Raw genomic sequence first — 20162 nt, forward strand, 5'->3', positions numbered from 1 at the left:
ATGTGCACCATAAATTAATGCAGAAAAGGCACAAATCGTTGCAGAAAAATTCACCAGAATGCAGGAAATTAAGTGTTTTATATGCTCAAAATTTCAATTTTTCTCATAAGTGGAGATCTCAAACCCCGCCCCCAATGATGAACCTAAAGTTACGCCCTTGACTTGCAGCCAATACTTAATGTGGAAAAAGCAGGGAAGGAATACAGTGGACACGGGGGCTTTGATCACAAGCAACATTACACAAAGAGAGACACGGTATAGATTAGTGTAAGAAAGTGTTCCACACACAGCAGCGATGGGTAGTGTGGTAAAGTGTAGCCTTGCCGTTTCCTGCAGATGATGATGGCCAGGAAGGTTACCAGGCCGGACACCATGGCCATGCAGATCCAGATGATGGTCATGGTGTTGTAGCGCAGAGGAGCTGAAAACACACACACACACACACACACACACACACACACACACACACACACACAAACAGTGAGAATCATTGGCTGGGCTAACTTAAAATCATTGGCTGGTGTAAAGGCTGTGGTGTGCAGCAGAGAGGAGGATGGCAGAGCGTACACACTGTGTAAGGAAAAGTTTACACTGACACACACACACACACACACACACACACACACACACACACACACACAATGTGTTAGCTGAGGAAAAGTTAAACTAACACACACACACACATGCAGGCACACACGCAGAAACACACACACTGTTAGCTGAGGAAAAGTTTACACTGACACACACACACACACACACACACAGTGGCAAACACAGGCGGCAGGTAGACTGTTCTTGGTCAAACAAGATAAGCGAGAACTTGGAGCTTCATTAGAGAGCTCAGCATTTTCTAATTACTTTGCATTTTGAAAATGTGTCTGTGGCATAAATGTAGGAAATATTCAGCTGATGCTGTCATCTATTTTGAAAGCTTTGTGTGACATTCTGTTGTGTTCTTTAACCCCCCAAAGTAGCACAAGTAGACTTTTTATTTCACAGTTACTGTTTTCCGTCGGATCTTTTATAGATCTCGATGTTTTCGACCGCACTTGAAGGCAGCTTCATTTCACGCAGAAAGAGAGACGGAAAAGAGACGGAGCGACTGTGCTTTGTTGTTGCAGGAAAGCAGCTGTAGCACAACCTCCTGGGCAGTTCACTGTGTCTGGTTCGGGTTTCAAAACTTTCTTGTGACAGGGGTAGAGGCAGTGATGTTTCCTGTTTCCTGTACGGGACTCTCAAGTAAAGTCTGCTCGCCGGTTACATGATTGGCTATGGCAGCGTGATGTCGTGTTGCATTTCTCCAAAAGTTGAATCCTTCTCAACTTTATTACAGTATTGAAGGAAAAACAAAATAAGAAAACAATATTATAATCCCACAATTGGAAATCGAATACCTAGCCAAGAACGAATATCCGAATAGTCGAATATTCGGATACAGCCTTATAGCAGACCCTGCTGTTATGTTTAAAGCAACATTAAATCATTGTTTTTTGGCCACTTGGGGAATGTAAAACAAGCTGTAAACACAACACTGAAATATAATCACTATATAAATTGTTATATGTGTGTGTATGTGTGTTTGCAAACCGTTACCTATTTGCACAATTAGCAGACTTGACAGACAGACAAGACAACCTCTGGTAATGTCACTTAATGTCAACTTGTCATAATCAAGACAACCCAAACAATGTCAACTTGTCATGACAAAAACCGAATGACAATGACAGAAGTCATAAATGTTTATGACTTGTTTATAACGTTTATGACACGTTCATGTCATAGTTATGACAGTGTCATGTCACAATTATGTCGATACCTTCAAGTAAAGTGTTAACGTCTGATCTCCGGTTACATGATTGGCCACTGTAGGGTGACGTCGGGTTGCGTTTCTCCAAAAGTTGAAATGGTCTCAACTTTTCACCTCCCCCCTGCGGCTCCCACCGCCGCAGCCTAAACTAACTACCTCCACTGGAAAGACCTTCGTTATCGCCAGACTGCAGGTTACTTTTAAAGCTTTAGCGCGTAACTTTTTCATATTAATGAACGTCCGTTACATTTAAGCCATTGCCCAAGGAGTTGATACATATCTAATTAAGACTAACGGCTCCACAACTCTCTCTGCATTTCTCAGTATGGCTATGTTTACAAAATGGTGTCGTCCGGCAAGTTTCACGCGCAGAAAATTGACATAAAAGATAATTACCTCTTCTGAAGAGTCCATCGTGTTTTTTAATCCTCCGTGTCCACCTTGGTTACTGTGTGGAGGAGGAGGGGTGGGGGTGGTGCGCGATCACGGAAGGCTTGTATCATGTGGATGCGCCAACAGTTTTGATGTTATGACTTAGAATTCCACATGGAGGCGACAGAAACTACACACTATAGCTTTAAGTCTCACATAAGGTTGGGTATAGTCTATATCATATCATATATCTTTCATAAAACAGAAAAACTCCAACAGTAGAGCTACAAGATCTGTCTGTGTCACCTATGCTTCTCTGTAAGAGCTTCTAATTTCTGGAACACTGTACCAAATCAGATAAGAAGTTGTACTTCCCAACACACTTTCTCTCAACATCTTAAGGACTGTCTTTTGAGCAGTCAGACGTGAACAATTTTAATTCTTAATATCTGTAGTACATCACACCATGTATTCTGCCCGTTGCTAGGAGTGTCAGTTGATGTTTTATGTTGTATCTGTGAAGTTGTGTGAACGTTCTTGTTTGTTTTTCCTTGTGTATGCTTTTTTTCTTCTGTTTTTATCTCCATGAGTGATGGCCTGTCCTGTGTTGTTGTTGTCTCCTTAATGTGTCTTGTTTTTGTTTCTTTGTTTTGTGTTTTTGTGTGCTTTTTATGTGCTTTTGTAAATTATATTTTATTGCTGACTTGACATCTGGGAACAACTGACCAAGTCAATTGATGGTTCTCATAACATCTGGCCAAAGGACTACAGTTGAAAATTAGCCGGCTGGCTAACACTGTTACATTTACAGAAATGTTATTGAATTTGCGCTGTCCTTATAAGTAAATAAAAATATCCACGACGTTCCACTTTCGGGATTGTTCAAGTGCCGCCGAAATCCGCCAGATGTTCCTCTTTTAGGTTGGATGTCCGTTTCCTTCCGCTTTCTTTGTGTTGTAATTTTAACCTCTGGTGGATTTGTGAGGACTATGGTTAACTGCTCCTCAGATCTCTGCAGGGTAAATCCAGACAGCTAGCTAGACTATCTGTCCAATCTGAGTTTTCTGTTGCACGACTAAAACTACTTTTGAACGTACACATTCCACCAAAACAAGTTCCTTCCCGAGGCTATTTTGCAGAGGCTCCATGGCTTCGTGCAGAGCTTAGTGCCGCCCACGACAACTGTGATTGGTTTAAAGAAATGCCAATAAACCAGAGCACTTTTTTCTCGCATCCCGGATTGCTGTGTGGACTAGCCAGACCCTCCTCCACATCACTGTGGAGAAAGGTCTGGCAAAGCGAGACTTGGTTGGATACAACTCAACTATAAGGAACAGACACATCACAAAAAGCTAATCAGTCTGGTTTTCATGAACTTTAGGACTTATTGATTACTCAGCATGTAGGGATGTGGGATGTGTGCAGTATTCTTGTTTTCAGAGTCCGAAAATGAATAAGTATCATGAGGAGAGTCGGGGTCCAGTGAGCAGCAGAATGAAGGGAGACTATTAGTCAATGAAATAGCACTGGGACTCCAACCAGGCAGGAGGTTCAGCTTTGCAGACCTGGAGCCTGCTCTGCACGTCATCTGCCAAATCCCTTGTTAGGAAAGAAAAATGTTCTAGTAAAAGTTTTTTTTAGTAATTCCTGACTTTCAGTGTTGTACTAGCCTCAGGTGGACAGACTCATAAGCCTTCTAGCCCACCCGAGCACTGTGTACAGATGTTTATAGCTGGGATAGGCTGCAGTTTTGCTGACAGGGGTGACCCTCTAACAAAGCACAGATCAATGGAACAGAGGGATGGACTGAGGCGTTTATCAGCCTTCCTGACACGTCAGCCCTGGACCATGCTGTGCAGTCTAGCCTGGCTTTAAGAAGCTTTCTGTGCCAAGTCTTTTAACATAACAAACTGTTTTCTTACTGGACTTTTTCCACTGTATCAAACAATATAAAACTACTAAAGGCTCCCTGTGGCTTGGGGGCAGGCAGCAGGTTTTAAGCAGTAACTCAGTGATACGCTGTTTCTTATAGACCAGGGCTTCTCAAAGTCCGGACCATACAGCTAGTCAATCCGTACCCCGAAACTTCCTTTTACTACACGAAGCTAAGAATACCGCTGTACTTTTACTACATGAAGCTAAGAATACAGCTGTACTTTTACTACATGAAGCTAAGAATACAGCTGTACTTTTACTACATGAAGCTAAGAATACAGCTGTACTTTTACTACATGAAGCTAAGAATACCGCTGTACTTTTACTACATGAAGCTAAGAATACAGCTGTACTTTTACTACATGAAGCTAAGAATACCGCTGTACTTTTACTACATGAAGCTAAGAATACCGCTGTACTTTTACTACATGAAGCTAAGAATACCGCTGTACTTTTACTACATGAAGCTAAGAATACAGCTGTACTTTTACTACATGAAGCTAAGAATACCGCTGTACTTTTACTACATGAAGCTAAGAATACCGCTGTACTTTTACTACATGAAGCTCAAAAATGGGCTGAATGTTTTTTTTTATTATTGCCAATTGTTCCGGAGCCTTGACCTGGAATAAAAATCAGATATGGACCTTTGAGTGATTTGTTTGAGAACCCCTGTATATAGACCATCAAACACACACACACACACACACACACACACACACACACACACACACACACACACACACACACACAGGTTTGTGACACTATCTTTGTGGGGACCCGTCATTGACATAATGCATTCCCTAGCCCCTTACCCTAACCTTAACCATCACAACTAAATGCCTAACCTTAACCCTTACCCTCACCCTAACCATAACTTAATTCTAACCCTAATCCTAAAACCAAGTCTTAACCCTCAAACAGACCTTTAAAGTTGTGGGGTCCAGCATTTTGGCCCCACAAAGCTGTTGGGACTCGACAAGTATACTGGACTCCCGGTTTTTGGACCCCACAAATATAGTTAAACAAGCGCACACACACACACACACACACACACACACACATCCCCACCTGCTTTCCCAGTCTGGATCTCCACATTCTGGCTGAAGCGTCCACAGCCTGCTGACGTTCTGGCTCGGACCTGGAAGATGTACTTGGTGCCTGGCTTCAGCCCTGACACTCGGGCGCTGGTGTTTCTAGACTTCAGAGTGGAGTAACTCTGCGCTTCATTATCCTGTAACAGAAACCGCCACATTTAAAGATTAACTTTGGGGAAATTGGCATGTTAGTCCGCCTATGAGCTCAATTATTTCCCCATGAAAACATAAGCTCAGCTGCTCCATATAAACACGTTACAGATAGATTATTATAAAGCATGTAATGTGCAAGAAAAAGGCAGATCATGCTGGATCCTATCCTGTATGCCGTTACTTTAATGAATACAACCTTGTCTGCCAGTCAAATGTAATTGGTCGGTAATTACCTCAGACATCTTTGATCAGCCAGAATAATGAAAGGCACTTTTTGAGAAGTGTTTGTCTTATTTTCATATTTCCCTTCAGATAGTTCATTTATGATGCACCATTTGTTCAAATGATATGCCAAGTTTTTTGGGTTTTTTTATGTACATATTCATTAAAAATGGGGATGCAATTGTTGTTTTGAAGGAACACATTCACTCTTTGGATGTCTCGATTAACAATAAGGTTCATCATCATCATCATCATCATCGTTGCTATCCTCACCTTGTTTCATCTGCTTGCTGCAGCATCCTTGCAAACTTACTTCAGAGATGCTTGATAAGTGTGGAGGTAAAATGAGTTCAACGATAATAAGAGGAGCAAGGTGCAGCCAAACAGCACAATAAGTGAATCATTCATGTTTTCCTTGGAAAGGATAAGAGCCTAATTATGAAAAAGTGCGAGGTGCAGAAATAAGAGCTTTTTTTTTGTCTTCATTATCATCCTCAGCAAAAGCACACCCCCTCGCTGTGACACATAGTTCTTTAGCACAGTCATATAGAAACCTTAAGAAAGCACATTGCTGACTTGTCCACTTGAAATCCCCCGCAGGCGTCTCGCCCCCCTGAGCGAGGCCAGATTAAGACACCAGTGTGAGAGACGAGCTAATCCTTCATCCCTCCCCACACCATTCTGCTTGTTTGGCTATGAGACTGTCTGTTTCCAGGCTGTTCCCTCTGCAATTAGCTGATTCCTATCATCACACACACACACACACACACACACACACACACACACACACACATTGCATGTACACTCACACACTCAGAGCAATTAGCTCGTTGCGAGGCTTATGCAGCCGCCAGCCGCTTGCTGTCACTGTCACTTTCGTTAAGTTAGAATCCACACCGTCCCATCCTCCTTGTTCCTCTCCCTCTCTCGACCCCCATTTCCTTTCAATTAGCTGAGCTGCCAGCAGGATCTTTTTCTTGGATTAAGTTATCAAGAGTCCATCCAACCACTCCTCTGCATTCACAATACCTTGGCTCAGTTTAGCCCTCTCAAGACAATGAGCTTATGTTCTCCAGGTATAGCAGAGACTGTCACTTTTTTTCCTCTCATAAACTGCCTGAGTAGGCTCATGTTAGCTGTCTTTGGAAAATTAGCAGGATATGCTGACACAGCCCTAAAACAAATGACTACAGTATTGGTGTTTTTTTTTAAGTGCTTGAGTGGTACAGATGCGGCAGTTAGTTGAGCACCTTCTCGTAGTATTTGATGTCGTACTCCAGGATTACTCCGTTGGGCTGGCCGGGTTCATGCCACAGCAGAGTCACGCTGTTCTGACTGGTGTTCTCCTGGCGGATCGCTAACACTTCAGAGGGGGCTGCACAAGAAACAGGAGAGATTACTGCTTTGTCAGCTCAAGATGTGACCATCACATACTGTATAATATGATAATGAGGTTACCCTGCAGTTAACTTCTGTTTACACAGGAACTGCAGCATTTCATGAAATACATTCAGGCAGATAATTCAGACAGATCATGTGGGATCAGTCCCAACAAGTCTTCAAAACTAAATTATTCAATGCATTGTCATGAACGGGTTTGTATGATATTGTATGAAAACCTATGCACAACAATTCGTATGATATTCATATATATAATGAAATTACGCCGACCGCCGGCCGGACACGTAATAACTGTTCACATAAGTTTAGCTGACAAAAGGGGACTGTGAGGCGGGTTTTGACTTTTCACCTGTGGTTTACTTTGGGAACCCTATGTGACCAAATCACAGAGCAATGAACGACACGCTGAGGTCACAGAAGGGGCTAACCATAGTCTATATCCACGACTTTCCACTTCTGGGATTGCTCCGGTGCCGCCGGAAATTCCACCGGATGTCCCTCGTTTCAGAATGTAAATGTCCGTTACCTTTCTTTGTGTTGAATTTCAAACTCTGTTTGATTCATGAGGACTATGGTTAACTGCTCCTCAGATCTCTGCAGGGTAAATCCAGACAGCTAGCTAGACTATCTGTCCAATCTGAGTTTTCTGTTGCACGACTAAAACTACTTTTCAACGTACGTTAGTACAGTATTTCTACGTAATCTTCTTCCTCTGTCGTAAGGACTTGGAGACTGTTATTCATGCTCTTATTTCGTCTCGTATTGACTACTACAATTCCTTGTATTCTGGGATTTGCCAATCATCTTTATCACACCTGCAGCTTGTCCAGAATTCGGCAGCTAGATTGTTGACTGGTACCAGAAGGAGTGATCATATCTCCCCGATATTGGCTTCTCTTCACTGGTTGCTGGTCAAATATAGAATTGATTTTAAGGTAATGTTACTTGTTTTTAAGATATTAAATGGATTGGCCCCATTATATATTGCTGATCTCCGTACCCTACATCACTCCTCCAGGAACCTAAGATTGTCTAATTCAGGGCGTTCAGAAGATGACGGGGGGCGCTGGAAGCAATATTTTGGAAAGGGGGGCGTTGAGGTGCCCTTGGGGGGCGTTTGTTTGAAAGCTAGTTTAAACCAAAGATTCACAATAACAATACATGTTTACACTACTTGCAAAAAACAGTGGTCTGCAACATTAAAACTTGCCAGTGTATCATAACTCTTCTGTGCTTCTGTCACTTTGTTTGGCGCAGCTCCGCGCTGCCTTCATGGAAATAGGACGTCACAGCATCATCTTAAATGAGCTCCGTGCTTCAGCGTGAAGCTGCGTTCAGATTAAAAAAAAACAAAAAAAAAACGCCGCAGGGTGGTGCGACTTCTTGTTGTATTCTTTAACCCCCCAATGTAGCAGAAGTAGACTTTATATTTCACAGTAACAGTTTTTCGTCAGATCTTTTATAGAACACGTTTCCTACTGCACTGTACTTCATTTCATGGAGAAAAAGAAAGAAAAGAGACGAGCGAGAGACGTCGACTGTGCTTTGTTGTTTGGCGAACAGTCAGCTGTTTCACTCCCGGGCAGTTCAGGGCTTGTGTTTGGTGTTTTAAAACTTTCTTGTGGAAGAGATAGAGGCAGTGATGTAACTGTTTACTGTACGGGATTCTCACGCCTCCACAAAACGCAGCGTGATGTGGGGTTGGGTTTCTCCAAATGTATTTTTCTGCTATTTACTCGAAAGACAGGCTAAGGCAAACCTGTGCTCTTCTAAGCATCAACAAAGGGCTCTCACTAACTTTCAAAGGTTGTAAACTTATTTCCATTCGGAAGTAAATCCTTCTGCTTTTACCCCTTGATAAGTGCCAGCTTGTTTTCCGTTGGAACAATTCGATTATAGATTTAGATTTGAATGAAAAATAGATTTGAATGTTAAATTGCTAACTGTTTCTGATAGGTTAGTTAGTGCTATGGCAACAGGCGAAAGAAACCTCTGAATATCTATAAAGGCCAAGTGTTCGTAGCTAAACCAGTGGAAGCTAGATTTTAACTTCAGATATTCACACATTGGTGTCATTTTCCTTTGCTGCCCCCCTCCCATCCTCTTCACTCCATGACTGAATTCCCCAATTCATCCCTGTAAGCCTTTGAGCTCAGCCTGTGTTGGAGCTAGAGTGTTATCTTTTTGTTGTCCTGTCTACACAAGAAAAGTAAGGCCTTTGCATATTGAGTGTATACATTCTATGTACTGTATGTTACTGTGCAATGTTGCTGCTTCTTCAGTACACTCGTTGTTCGTAGTTCGTATTTATTCTGTGATTGTTGCCAGTTTTTTTTTTAGTTAGTACTAACCTATCAATTAACTACTGTTAGTGTTTGTAATGCCTAATTCAAGTTTGAATGTTACATATCTACTCATTCTGATTGGCTGCTGTTATTTTATTTGAATGTCAAACACCTGTAAATATAATTTCTATAATCACATGGCTTTTTTGATACCTGGGAAACTAATAAATATGTTGTTTGTCATTCAATGATATGATTGTATGATTATTTGTGATTACAATAGTAACAACAATAATAATATATATTAATATTAGGGTGTAATCATTGATATTCGGGGCAACTAGGCTACATCTTATTTGATGATGGATTAGGGACCTGGATAATGGATAGGGGGGCGCTGGCACAAAAAAGGTTGAGAACCACTGTTCTAATCAGTTCCTTTTAGCTATTAAACAGTCTTGAATGAAAACAAAGGGTGATCGTGCCTTTTCCGTTGTGGCCCCGAGACTCTGGAACAAACTTCCCATTCATATTAGGTCCTCCTCTACTGCCGAGATCTTTAAGTCTTGTCTTGGCGTATGAATGGCGTATGATTTAGTTTAGGGACATTTGTATTTGTATGATCTTCATTGTGTCTACATTTTTATTGTCTTCCTTTGTTTTTATAACATAACTTTGTACAGAACTTTGTTCAGCCTAGGTTGGTTTTAAATGTCACTTCACTTGACTTGTAGAGTCTGTATGGAGTGCAGAAGAAGTGTCAGAGTTGGACTTGCTGACAGTGGCAGCTATTCCAACTAGTCCTTATGGAAACAAAGTGTGTGTGCCACAACCTCTTTTTCATTATCAGCACAAAATGTCGTTGAGACAGCACATTTCTTCCAAAGATTGTTATTTTGGCACTTTTGCTAAATTTGACAGTAAGAGAGAGACAGCAAGAGAATATGAGAAAGACATGAGATGAAGGGCCAAGGCTGGATTCAAACACAAAATGATGTAGCTGCTACTGAGCCACAAAGGGCTACGTTTATTTTTACTTATTTTATTTTTTAAAGATTGTTTTTGTGCCATTTCTCTTCCTTTGGATAATTGACAGTGAGTAAACCCTGGACAACACAGTTACATAGTGTGAACCTGAGCCATCCGAGCCATCCTGGATTCCCAGCAGAGTGAACACTTATTTTACTACAACCTGTGCCCTGTCTTAAGACTTTAAGCATTTCTCCTCAACAGGAACCAAGCACCCGTAATCTAGAGTTCCCATACCCTGAACTTTTAAGAACCTGTAACCGGCAATTTCCACTGGATGCGGAACGTCTCCGGAACGTCGACGGAGTCATTAGGTTTCCATTAAAGTCAGTGTGTGTATTTCCACTGACTGCAGAACGTCTGCGTCCCGACTCCGTCCCAGCTCCGGCGGTCCCAGCCCTCCGGAGCAGATACCAGAGCTTCAATTTTTGACGGATGACGGAGAGCTCCGCAGCAATTCAGCACAATTAAGATTGTGCGGGACAGGAAGTCGAGCACAGAAACAAAATAAAACATCCGGTTAATTTTCAAAATAAAATACACCGTGCTCACGGCGGATCATATTTCCCTGCACTACACCTTGAAAACACAGCTCAGAGTAGTTTCCCCTCTACTCCTCTGGATGGAAACTAACTGTTGGTGGTTTTGTGGTTCTGTTTATAGAAACGACATCCTGTTATATCGCGCGAACATACGTGAATTCGCGAGATCTCGTGGTCGGCTGGCCGCAGCCGTTACGCAACAAATCCGGACCTGGTGGGTATTGACGGTTCCGCAGCGGAGCCGGTCCACAGACGTTCCACATCCAGTGGAAATCCACGGTAAGGCTTTGGTGCTACGTCCCGTACTGTCACGGTCTTGTTCTGTGGCCAGAGGCCTTCGGACTTTTAGTTGTAAATTTAACTTTATTTAAGACCGTGTCACAGTATTGCTTTTGATTCTGGAGGATTTGGTGTTTTGGGTTTTCTGTTCCTTGTTTCATTCATTGTTTTTTGAGTTTTCTGTGCTTGTGTGTACATTATGTGTTCTTGTAGCCCTGCCCTGCATTTCTTCCCTTGTACACCTGTTCTGTGTCTACCCTCCACAGCCTGCCTTTGTATTAGCAGTCCTCCTCTCTAGATCCTGGGTTTTGTTAGTTTCATGTTTTATTTTAAAGTGCCATTTCCTGTGTGCTGGTTTGACTTCCTGCCTTGTGTGTTTTCCCGCCTTTGTGATTGTCTGCCCCGCCCTGTTGTGTTCCAGCTGTTCATCAGCCCTGTTGTCACCTGTCTCTCGTTACAACCCTCATTACCTTGTGTATTTAGTCTTTGTGCTCCCTTTGTCTAGTGTCAGATCGTCGTCTCTCTTTGTGTGCTGAATCTTGCCTGTTTTAAGCGTTTGGATTTCAGTTCTCTGCCTGTTTTCGGACTTAGAGTTTATTTTATTAATTAAATCATTTGAACTCCATCTGCTTCCTGCTCCTCTGTGTTCGGCACTTGGGTCCAAACCTGCCTTGCTGATTGTGACACATACATCCTGTACGTTATCATTCAAAAGCAGAATCTGGGACAGTGGATACACATTAAGTTACGGGTTAAAGTGGCCGGGTTAGCACAGTTGGTAGAGTGGGCGCACATATGTAGGTTTATTCCTCCACGCAGAAGATCCAGGGTTCGAGTCTGACCTGTGAAGGTTTCCTGCATGTCTCTCCCCTCTCTCTCCCCTTTCATATCTTAGCTGTCCTATCAATTAAAGGCAGAAATGCGGTTAGAAAGTTACGGGTTAAGTTCCATAACAGCCTGTACAGTAAATGCCCTGCACCAAAGCCTTCGTAATGAGAAATTGTATATCATTGTTTCGAACCCTACCTGCCTGGTTCGTTGTGATGTTGACCAAGGCATACGGTGACGGCTCGTTGCTCAGGTGTGTCACTGCGTTCATGGCCAGGAGACGGAAGGAGTAGTTGGTGTGAGCCACCAGGTTGAGCACAGTCACCCACGGCTCCGTCAACCCAGTCTGGCGTGGAACGAATCGAACTGCCGCATTGCCCAGACGCTCCACCATCCCTCCGACCCCGAGACTCGCCCCTCCTCCGCCTGCCTTCCCTCCACCAGGGCCTCCCGGGGAGGATGAGCAGTCCTCACAGGGCCCTCCTTCCCCTGAGCATTTCTGACACAGCACGCTGTACTTCAGGTCGCTGCGACCGCCAGTATCCAGAGGGCGATCCCACTCTAAATTCACAGACGTCCCATTGACCGAGGAGATGACGTTTACTGGAGCAGATGGAGGGCCTGGAGAAAAGAGAGATGGAGTTCATTCTCAGGTTTGGATTTGTCCACTGAGGCACCGAAGGAGTGAATCTTACGCAAGTTATAGAAATTCATTGTCCAGGGAAATATGCAGTAGGCTGTGAAGAGGGGAGCAAATCATCCAAAGTGGCTGTTTGGGGTACATGGCGGCGAAACCTATGCTTGCAGCGGCTCCTCCTAACAGTGCAGAGTGTTTCTGCGTCTGTTCTTAATCACTGGCACTTTGAGGAACAACATTTTGTTTTTGTTTTGTATGCAAATACACAACCCAGTCTCAAGGCAGTTCGTGAAACGGTCACGTTATTTAATCTATTGATTCGTGTACACGGACGCGTTTATGTCGTTTTTTCGTTTTTCGTTTTTTAAACTAATGTATTTAAATGGGAAGCATCTTTCGTGATCACAGCACGACTTCGGTAGGCAGTAGTATGAAAAGCCGAAAATCCGCTCAGGGAGGTTGGTGGGGGCGGTGGATGGGTCAAACACAGGACTTTCATCCAGGACACGGGGATCGCGTCCCGCGTGTGACGATTAATTTCCCCGTTGTTCTTTTCCTAAACACAACCGTCCCGTTGTTGTTGCGCGTGCCCGAGAGACCGCGCCGCTTCCCATTTCGTTCTGACCACCACGAAAAAAAATGAGATGAACGTGCCCGTCTACACGACTCACTAGATTAAAAATAATGTGACAATTTCACGAACTGCCGTGAGACTGTGTTAAAATACATGAAGAGTGACAATAAAGGAAATCTGATCTAATCTCAAAATGCCGTTTGTGAGGTTTATTTCCAGTTTTTTTGGGAAGCAAACATTTCAACAAAGGAACAATCTTGGCTCTGGTAAAAAAACTAAAAAAACATCAGCTCTTCCCGTTGTCTACCTGCTCAACCCGTTCTCTCTCCCAACTCGTCATATACTTGGTCAGTGGCTCTCAGCGTCAGATACCGACGCAAAAGTCACCCTTTAGCGTCTGTATGGAACGCACCGAGCAGAGCAGCAGCTGGACCGCGGCGCTGTGAGATGACGTAGTATTAAGAGAGACAACGGTAGCGAGTAGTATTAAAGACCAAAAAATTAGGAGGTTGGTTGGGGTGGTGGATGTTCGGACACAGAGCATCAAAAAGTGACCAAGCACGTCTAAATATGACGCTAAAGGAGACTTTTCACGTCAATAACAAACGCCAAAGGCACCTGACCAAGCGTCGCTTTTTGGTGCGATGGGAGTGAGAATGTGCCTTCTACATCCCTGCTTATCCATATAGAATAAAAGCACTAACAGATACTTAAAGTAACCAACATAAAGATACTAATGATATAATCAAACGTATGTAGCTGTATAATTCAAACAAACCACTACATACTAAATACTTAACTATGAAATATAACAAAACAATGAATAGCTTCAACAATCACTGTCTAAAAAAAGGCAATTGGATTTTTTAAGGCAGAGAAATGTTCGGCACATTGTGGGTGTGTACAAGTGTGTGCGTATGTCTTTGGTGTTGTTGCCTGTGGGATCAGGTGATCTTGTGTTGTGTACTGTGTGTTTGTGCTTACGGGAGCATGGAGCTGCCGGTGTGTCATCTGCCGCTCGATAGTAGTTGGAGTCACAGGGGCAGGCGAGGGCGGCTCGGGTCTCTGAGTGGCTGTGTTGGGGACATTTACCGCACAAGCCATCGCCTGCCACCGGCTTGTAGAAACCCACCTCACAGGCTAGAGAGAGAGAGAGAGAGAGAGAGAGAGAGAATACATAGAGTAAATAGAGACCTTGCAGAAAGGGGCTCTGCACTCCCATAATCACTCAGGCCATGATAAAATTGAGATAGTGCAGCCAGATAGGCATGGATTTCACTCCTATAGCAAGCTGTGCATATCAATGCTGCTTCAACTTTTTCAAAACTGTGTCATCTCCTCCTAAGCATTCCTTTTAGGACATACCCCCTCCCACCTTCCCCCCTCCAAATCTATGTATAATTACAGGCCTTGTAACCGTGGAGACCGTGGAGCATGGGAGATGAAAATTCATACTTCTTTCTGCTCAAATTTGGGCTGAAAAAGTCTCTGCACTGTTGATACTCCCAGTGAGACCCTCAGAATCCAGACCGTGTTTCAACCTCAGCTCCTCTGATACATATTCACTTTTAACTCGGCACTGATTAATAATGGAGGGGGCTCTGATAAATATATTCACTTTCCAGGCGGTTAATAGGCTTCTGCTATGGTAAATGGGGCAGGGGTAAACCTCACATACACTCAGAAAGCAGCAGCAGACACCGGCGTGCTCGTGTTTGCTCTTCCTCACGGTGTAATTTATTTTTCCCCCAGAATGCTGAGTGTTAGTTTACAGATGCACTGTTTGCCTAACCTTTCCTTGTTAAGTTTTTAGAGGGCCATAGTTGATGCTTAGATGTCAAAGGTACTGAAAGAACCATTAAATTGGATAAGCAACATGAGTGAAATTATAACAAAGCGAATAGTTAAAATGTCTTCTGGATTACTGACTGAGACATTTTAGAAGCTTTTGAAAAGGAATGAACACTTCCCATGCTTGAACCTGATAAGTACACCATGGCTGTGCAGAAACACACACACACACACTCACACACACACACACACACACACACACACACACACACACACACACGGATGTGCAATTCAACCATGCGACTAGATTTGTAATGATATCCTGCATTATGGTGTTTAATTTGATAGGCTGAGTTTTTCACAGCCATTTTATTTCCACCTAATTGTTCACTGGAACACGCTTGAGTTATTACCCTCATGAAGCATTTTTTTCATGAAAAATGTAACTATTTAAACGTGTATGAAGGTTCACATTATCTCGAAAGTTGCTGCCCTATCCACCCTGACCCCTCACTGGCTTCCCACCACCGGTTGTGAAGGACCAGAGCTACCCTGAGGCCTGTGGCAGTGGGAAGTCATCCCACATTATGCATGATTAAGTTTTGACAGACATGTGAAATTGAAATAGAAATGGAAAAGAGAGAAAAGCAATGTTGTGGATGGATCCAAACACTGCATTCATTCAACTCTAAAATTAAAATGAATAAAACAAACATGAATCTCTTTTTCAGGTTTCAGTAGGCCTGTTTTTATTAGATGCTATCGAGGGGAAAGAAAAAAGAGAATTATATAGTGTTCTGTGCAAACTGAGGCAAAATCCCAAATAGAAAACATCCTATACTATAAGGAAAGTGACACATGTTTAAAAAATACAAAAAGGTGCTATGAGGATTTTTGTTTCCTTTGCATAAAGACAAGTAAGTAGTAGTTTTGAGTAGTCCAAACTGGGTTAACGCTATGTCATTCCAACCCGTTCTCACTCCGAACTCGTAAAATACGGCCGTTTGGACAGTGGCTGTCAGCGTCTGAAACGACAAAAAAAGCGCCCTTCAGCGTGTTTGTAGAACGTACCGGGGAGAGCAGCAGCTACACGGGGTTTAGAGAGTAGTATGTAAGGGGGAAATACCTCGTAGGGAGGTTGGTTGGGGTGGAGGCTGGGGATCGTGTCCCGCATCTTTCCTAAAGTCGCTGTCTTCTTTAACAGTCCTGTTATTCCCGCGTGTCATGGAAGCGTAAGCCCACCCACGACCTTTTCCTAAACTCAACCATTCCGTTCCCGCGAGTCACGGACATTTTCGAACATTTACGAACATAACTGCGTCAAAAGGGATGCCAATAGTCCCGACCAAGCGTGTTTAGTTAAAGCACGTTATATGATGCTAAAGGAGACTTTTAGCGTCAATAACAACGACAAAGGCACCTGACCAAGCGTCCGTATTTTACGAGATGGGAGTGGGAATCTGTTGGTTATTCGGTCAGGGGGAAAGGATTGTTTTCTCCCATGGCTACTCCGCCCCAAGCCACGCCCCCAGCTATGACGAGTTGGGGGCGTGAATAGAATATGTGCAGTAAGGTACTCGGTCTCTCTTTCAGCTAAGACTATACCACTTTCGGTTGTCTAGGCCAGCTGAATACCTCTGAGCACGATCTTTAATTATTTAAGACTAAAACTAAAACATCCCAAACATTTTGGCACCTTTTTTTGTATCACACCCCTCCTCACTTCCTGTGATCAAACCTCCCTGTCGCAGCTTTTTCTTGTTTTTTGAACATTAAAGGTGCCCTGCCACACAAAACCGTTTTTATTTGTATTTTTTGCAATATGTTAGGTCCATATGTGTTTGTGTTATGTGGTGAATGTGAAAATGAACTGCTACCTCCTCTGTCAGCTCTAGCCACTGAACAGAAATAAGCGGAGAAATCAGGCCAATTACAAAAGCTGGTCAGTCTGACGTGGTGTTGCCTGAGCTCATTACTATTCATGAGCTCATTACTATTCATGAGCTCATTACTATTTATGAGCTCGCCCAGTTGTGCTGGGTAAAGGATGCTGATAGCCAGGCTCTCATTGGCTAGCTGTTAGCCAATCAGAGTCAAGCAGCTTAGCTCGTTGAATATTAATAAGAACTGGCAGAAATCGAGCTGAGTCTTCCTGCAGCCTTTCTATACCACACTAGAATGGCTTGAAACAAGGTAACCAAGGCATTTTTTCCACAAAAAAATGTTACAGAGTCCATGGTAGAACTTCAGACATTACCACAAAGTAATGAAATACGTGTGGCAGGGCACCTTTAAAGCACGTAAACATGTTCTAGTAGAAGCACCAAATACTAGTATGAACCTGAAAGCAGTTAATAATAGGTCTCCTTTAAGATTAATGTTCCATGAGACAACCTAGACATGTAGCAGCAGATGTTTTCAGAAACTTTATCTGTCCACTTGCTACCAGCTGCTAACTCTGACAACTTAAGTAACTCCTAATAACATTAATTCTAATAATAAGGGAGAAGAAGTTTTCTCACTAGTTCATTAAAAATTGTTGGTAAAAACCCACTGTGTGATGCACATTTATTTTTACATGTCCGGAGGACATTTTTAAAATGCTAGATTATATTTAGTATTTGATCTAGCAATCTACAGTACCACATTCCCCATGTTAGAGCTTTCATCTGCTATTACCCACCTAGTGTAAAATTAGCGTGAATGTCCTAATCTTTGAGCGACGTTAAGTACTAGGATAATGAGCCTTTAATTGATTTGCATTACATTTCCAAGGGGTTGAAGCTGTGGCATTTAAAACTGTGGAAAAAAATGAATATTACCTTTACCTAAAATGCAACACACCAACGCATTCTCATGAATGGGTCCATATGATATCATACGAAAATGTATGCACACCAAAACATATGATATCCTAGGGAATGGCTATGTGCTCCATGACGCCAAGCGGCAGTTGCTAGTTGTTTAAGCAGCCTGGTCTCACAGAATTCCGTGAAATTATCACGAACTGTTAACACCGCATTACGTGGTGGTGGCACGGAATGTGTGAAAATTCCATGTGGCCACCACGGAAAACAATGTCAATGTAAAGTCAATGAGAAGATGACGTAGCATTAAGAGCGACTACGGTAGCGAGTAGTATGAAAGCCCGAAAATCCGCATAGGGAGGTTGGTTGGGGGGGGTGGATGGGTCAAAAAACACAGGACTTTCACCCAGGAGACTGGGAATCGTATCCCGCGTGTCACGTTTCCTAAACCCAACCGTCCCGTTGTTGTCCCGCGTGTCATGGTAACGTAAGCCCACCCACGACCTTTTCCTTAACTTAAGGGGCCGTGTTCATTTCACGAAAGTCTGTGAGATCAGGTTGGTTTAAGCCACTACAGACCGTTGTATCAGCGGTAGTTGGTGGTTCAGTTACCCCAAAAAAGGTGACTTTGAGTCGGGTACAGAGCACCGCGAGCTGCCGGTTGTTTTGGCGGTCATAACGGTTAAATTTAGTCCACAAAATATGAGTGTTTTGCCGCGACGAAAGTTAAGATTAGGCACCAAATTGACTAGTTAAGATTAGGAAAAAGATCTAAGAAACACGCATTTTCTGAGTGAAAGTTTTCAGTTTTCCCCAGGAAACAAACTCCACTTACTGGCTTGAAAGTCCTGTACATCACCGCCCACCCGTCCACCCTGACCTCCTCCCTACGCGGCCAGCCCAGTTCTTATTCGCTCTTATACGCTCAACGCTTTTTTAAATTCATGGTCATTAAACCTAATTTAAATGACATTATACCTCATTTTTGAGTTACAAAAAGCAGAAAATATGCATTTTTGGCTAATAGTTGATATCAGAGGATGCTGAGTGAATAACTTTAGGTCAAACTTTAGTCTTGACGTGGCCGGGTTGGCTCAGTGGGTAGGGCAGGCGCACATATACTGAGAGGTTTATGCCTCGACGCAGAGGTCCAGGGTTCGACTCCGACCTGTGACGATTTCCTTCATGTCTTCCCCCTCTCTCTCTCTCCCCTTTCTCACCTGTCCTGTCAAATAAAGGCGGAAAAAGCCCAAAAATAATCTTAAAAAAAAAAATGCTATTCAAATGCTATAAATTGAATAAAACACCCAAAATGTAATGAAAGCAATCATTAATTGTACCTACAAAGAATGTTGTATGGGTTCCATACAACATGCATCCATGTTAATTTTGGACAATTTGGTTGTAAGAAACCCATATTTCTGATATACAAAAACTTTGAAAACGTGTCAAATTTGACCTGAGGAAAACATAAGGGTTAAAGAAAATATTGAAAAGTGTGAAGTCACTCAAATTAGTGAAACTGTAAAGAGTGTTACACATGTGGCTCCAGTTGTCCAATGTCATTTAGCAATCGAACAACAAATCTGTAATTTTCATCCATTCGGCCCAGTTTAATATGCAGCTCAATTATATACAATATATGCAGTAAAGGGTCCCTTCTCAGTCTCTCTTCCAGCAGTCAAGGGTTCCCTGGCCTAAAAACCGTTGAAGACCCCTGCTACAGATAAATAGACTGGGGGACATGGTGCTCTTCTCTTTCACTGTCACGTCCCCGACAGGAGCCAGAAACTATTTTTATTTGCAATATTCATCCCAGACTGTTTCCTCTTCCTCCTTTTTATCCCGTTAATCCCTCCATCCCTTGATGTTTTCTGTGAAGCCCCTGGGTTGAAAAGCAGGTCACGATAAACATCGGAACAGCTCGTTCATCAAGAAGAGAGGCGGCGAGCGCTTTGAAGTCTCTGACAGATTCACCGGGAGTTTTACACACACACACACACACACACACACACACACACACACACACACACGCAAAGGTTATGAAAATGCAAAGCACACACAAACATACACACAGTGTGTGTGATGCAGCCACAGTAACCACACGCAACATGAATTTATCAGCACTCAGGTGAATATGCAAAGACAGAGAGAAGGCGGTCTGTGTCAGGACCAGCTGTGATAACCTTTCACCTTACTTCTGATGTGCTGCTCATTTGGTACTCTGGATAGACAAAGATCTTTAGGTACTGTATGAATGAAAATGTCTCAGCATCATCGTCAGAAGAAGCCACCAATCTGATCATAGTGCTGCCCTACCTCCATTTGACAAATGGTGCAATGAAAATGTTCTAAACCTATTTCTATAATGTGGCGAAAACTGAAAGAATACAAATATCTGGG

The 20162-nt window shown here is 42.9% G+C and overlaps 1 protein-coding gene across 5 annotated transcripts in view; it reads right to left on the bottom strand.

The window, feature by feature from the left end:
• Positions 1-20162, bottom strand: part of epha8 (eph receptor A8) — a 147036-nt gene that overhangs the window by 22556 nt on the left and 104318 nt on the right. For 3 of the 5 annotated variants that reach the window (XM_031280218.2, XM_031280193.2, XM_031280185.2), the window contains exons 7-11: positions 14146-14301; positions 12149-12571; positions 6837-6961; positions 5186-5348; positions 289-421 (exon numbers count right to left, since the gene is read on the bottom strand). In XM_031280218.2, coding sequence (XP_031136078.1) covers positions 289-421; positions 5186-5348; positions 6837-6961; positions 12149-12571; positions 14146-14301 — 1000 coding nt within the window. The remainder of the gene's footprint in view (positions 1-288; positions 422-5185; positions 5349-6836; positions 6962-12148; positions 12572-14145; positions 14302-20162) is intronic. The other 2 variants (XM_031280208.2, XM_031280201.2) reach the window with 1 other exon arrangement.

The sequence above is a fragment of the Sander lucioperca genome, chromosome 6 (assembly GCF_008315115.2).
Source record: "Sander lucioperca isolate FBNREF2018 chromosome 6, SLUC_FBN_1.2, whole genome shotgun sequence".
NCBI classification, from domain to species: Eukaryota; Metazoa; Chordata; class Actinopteri; order Perciformes; family Percidae; genus Sander; species Sander lucioperca.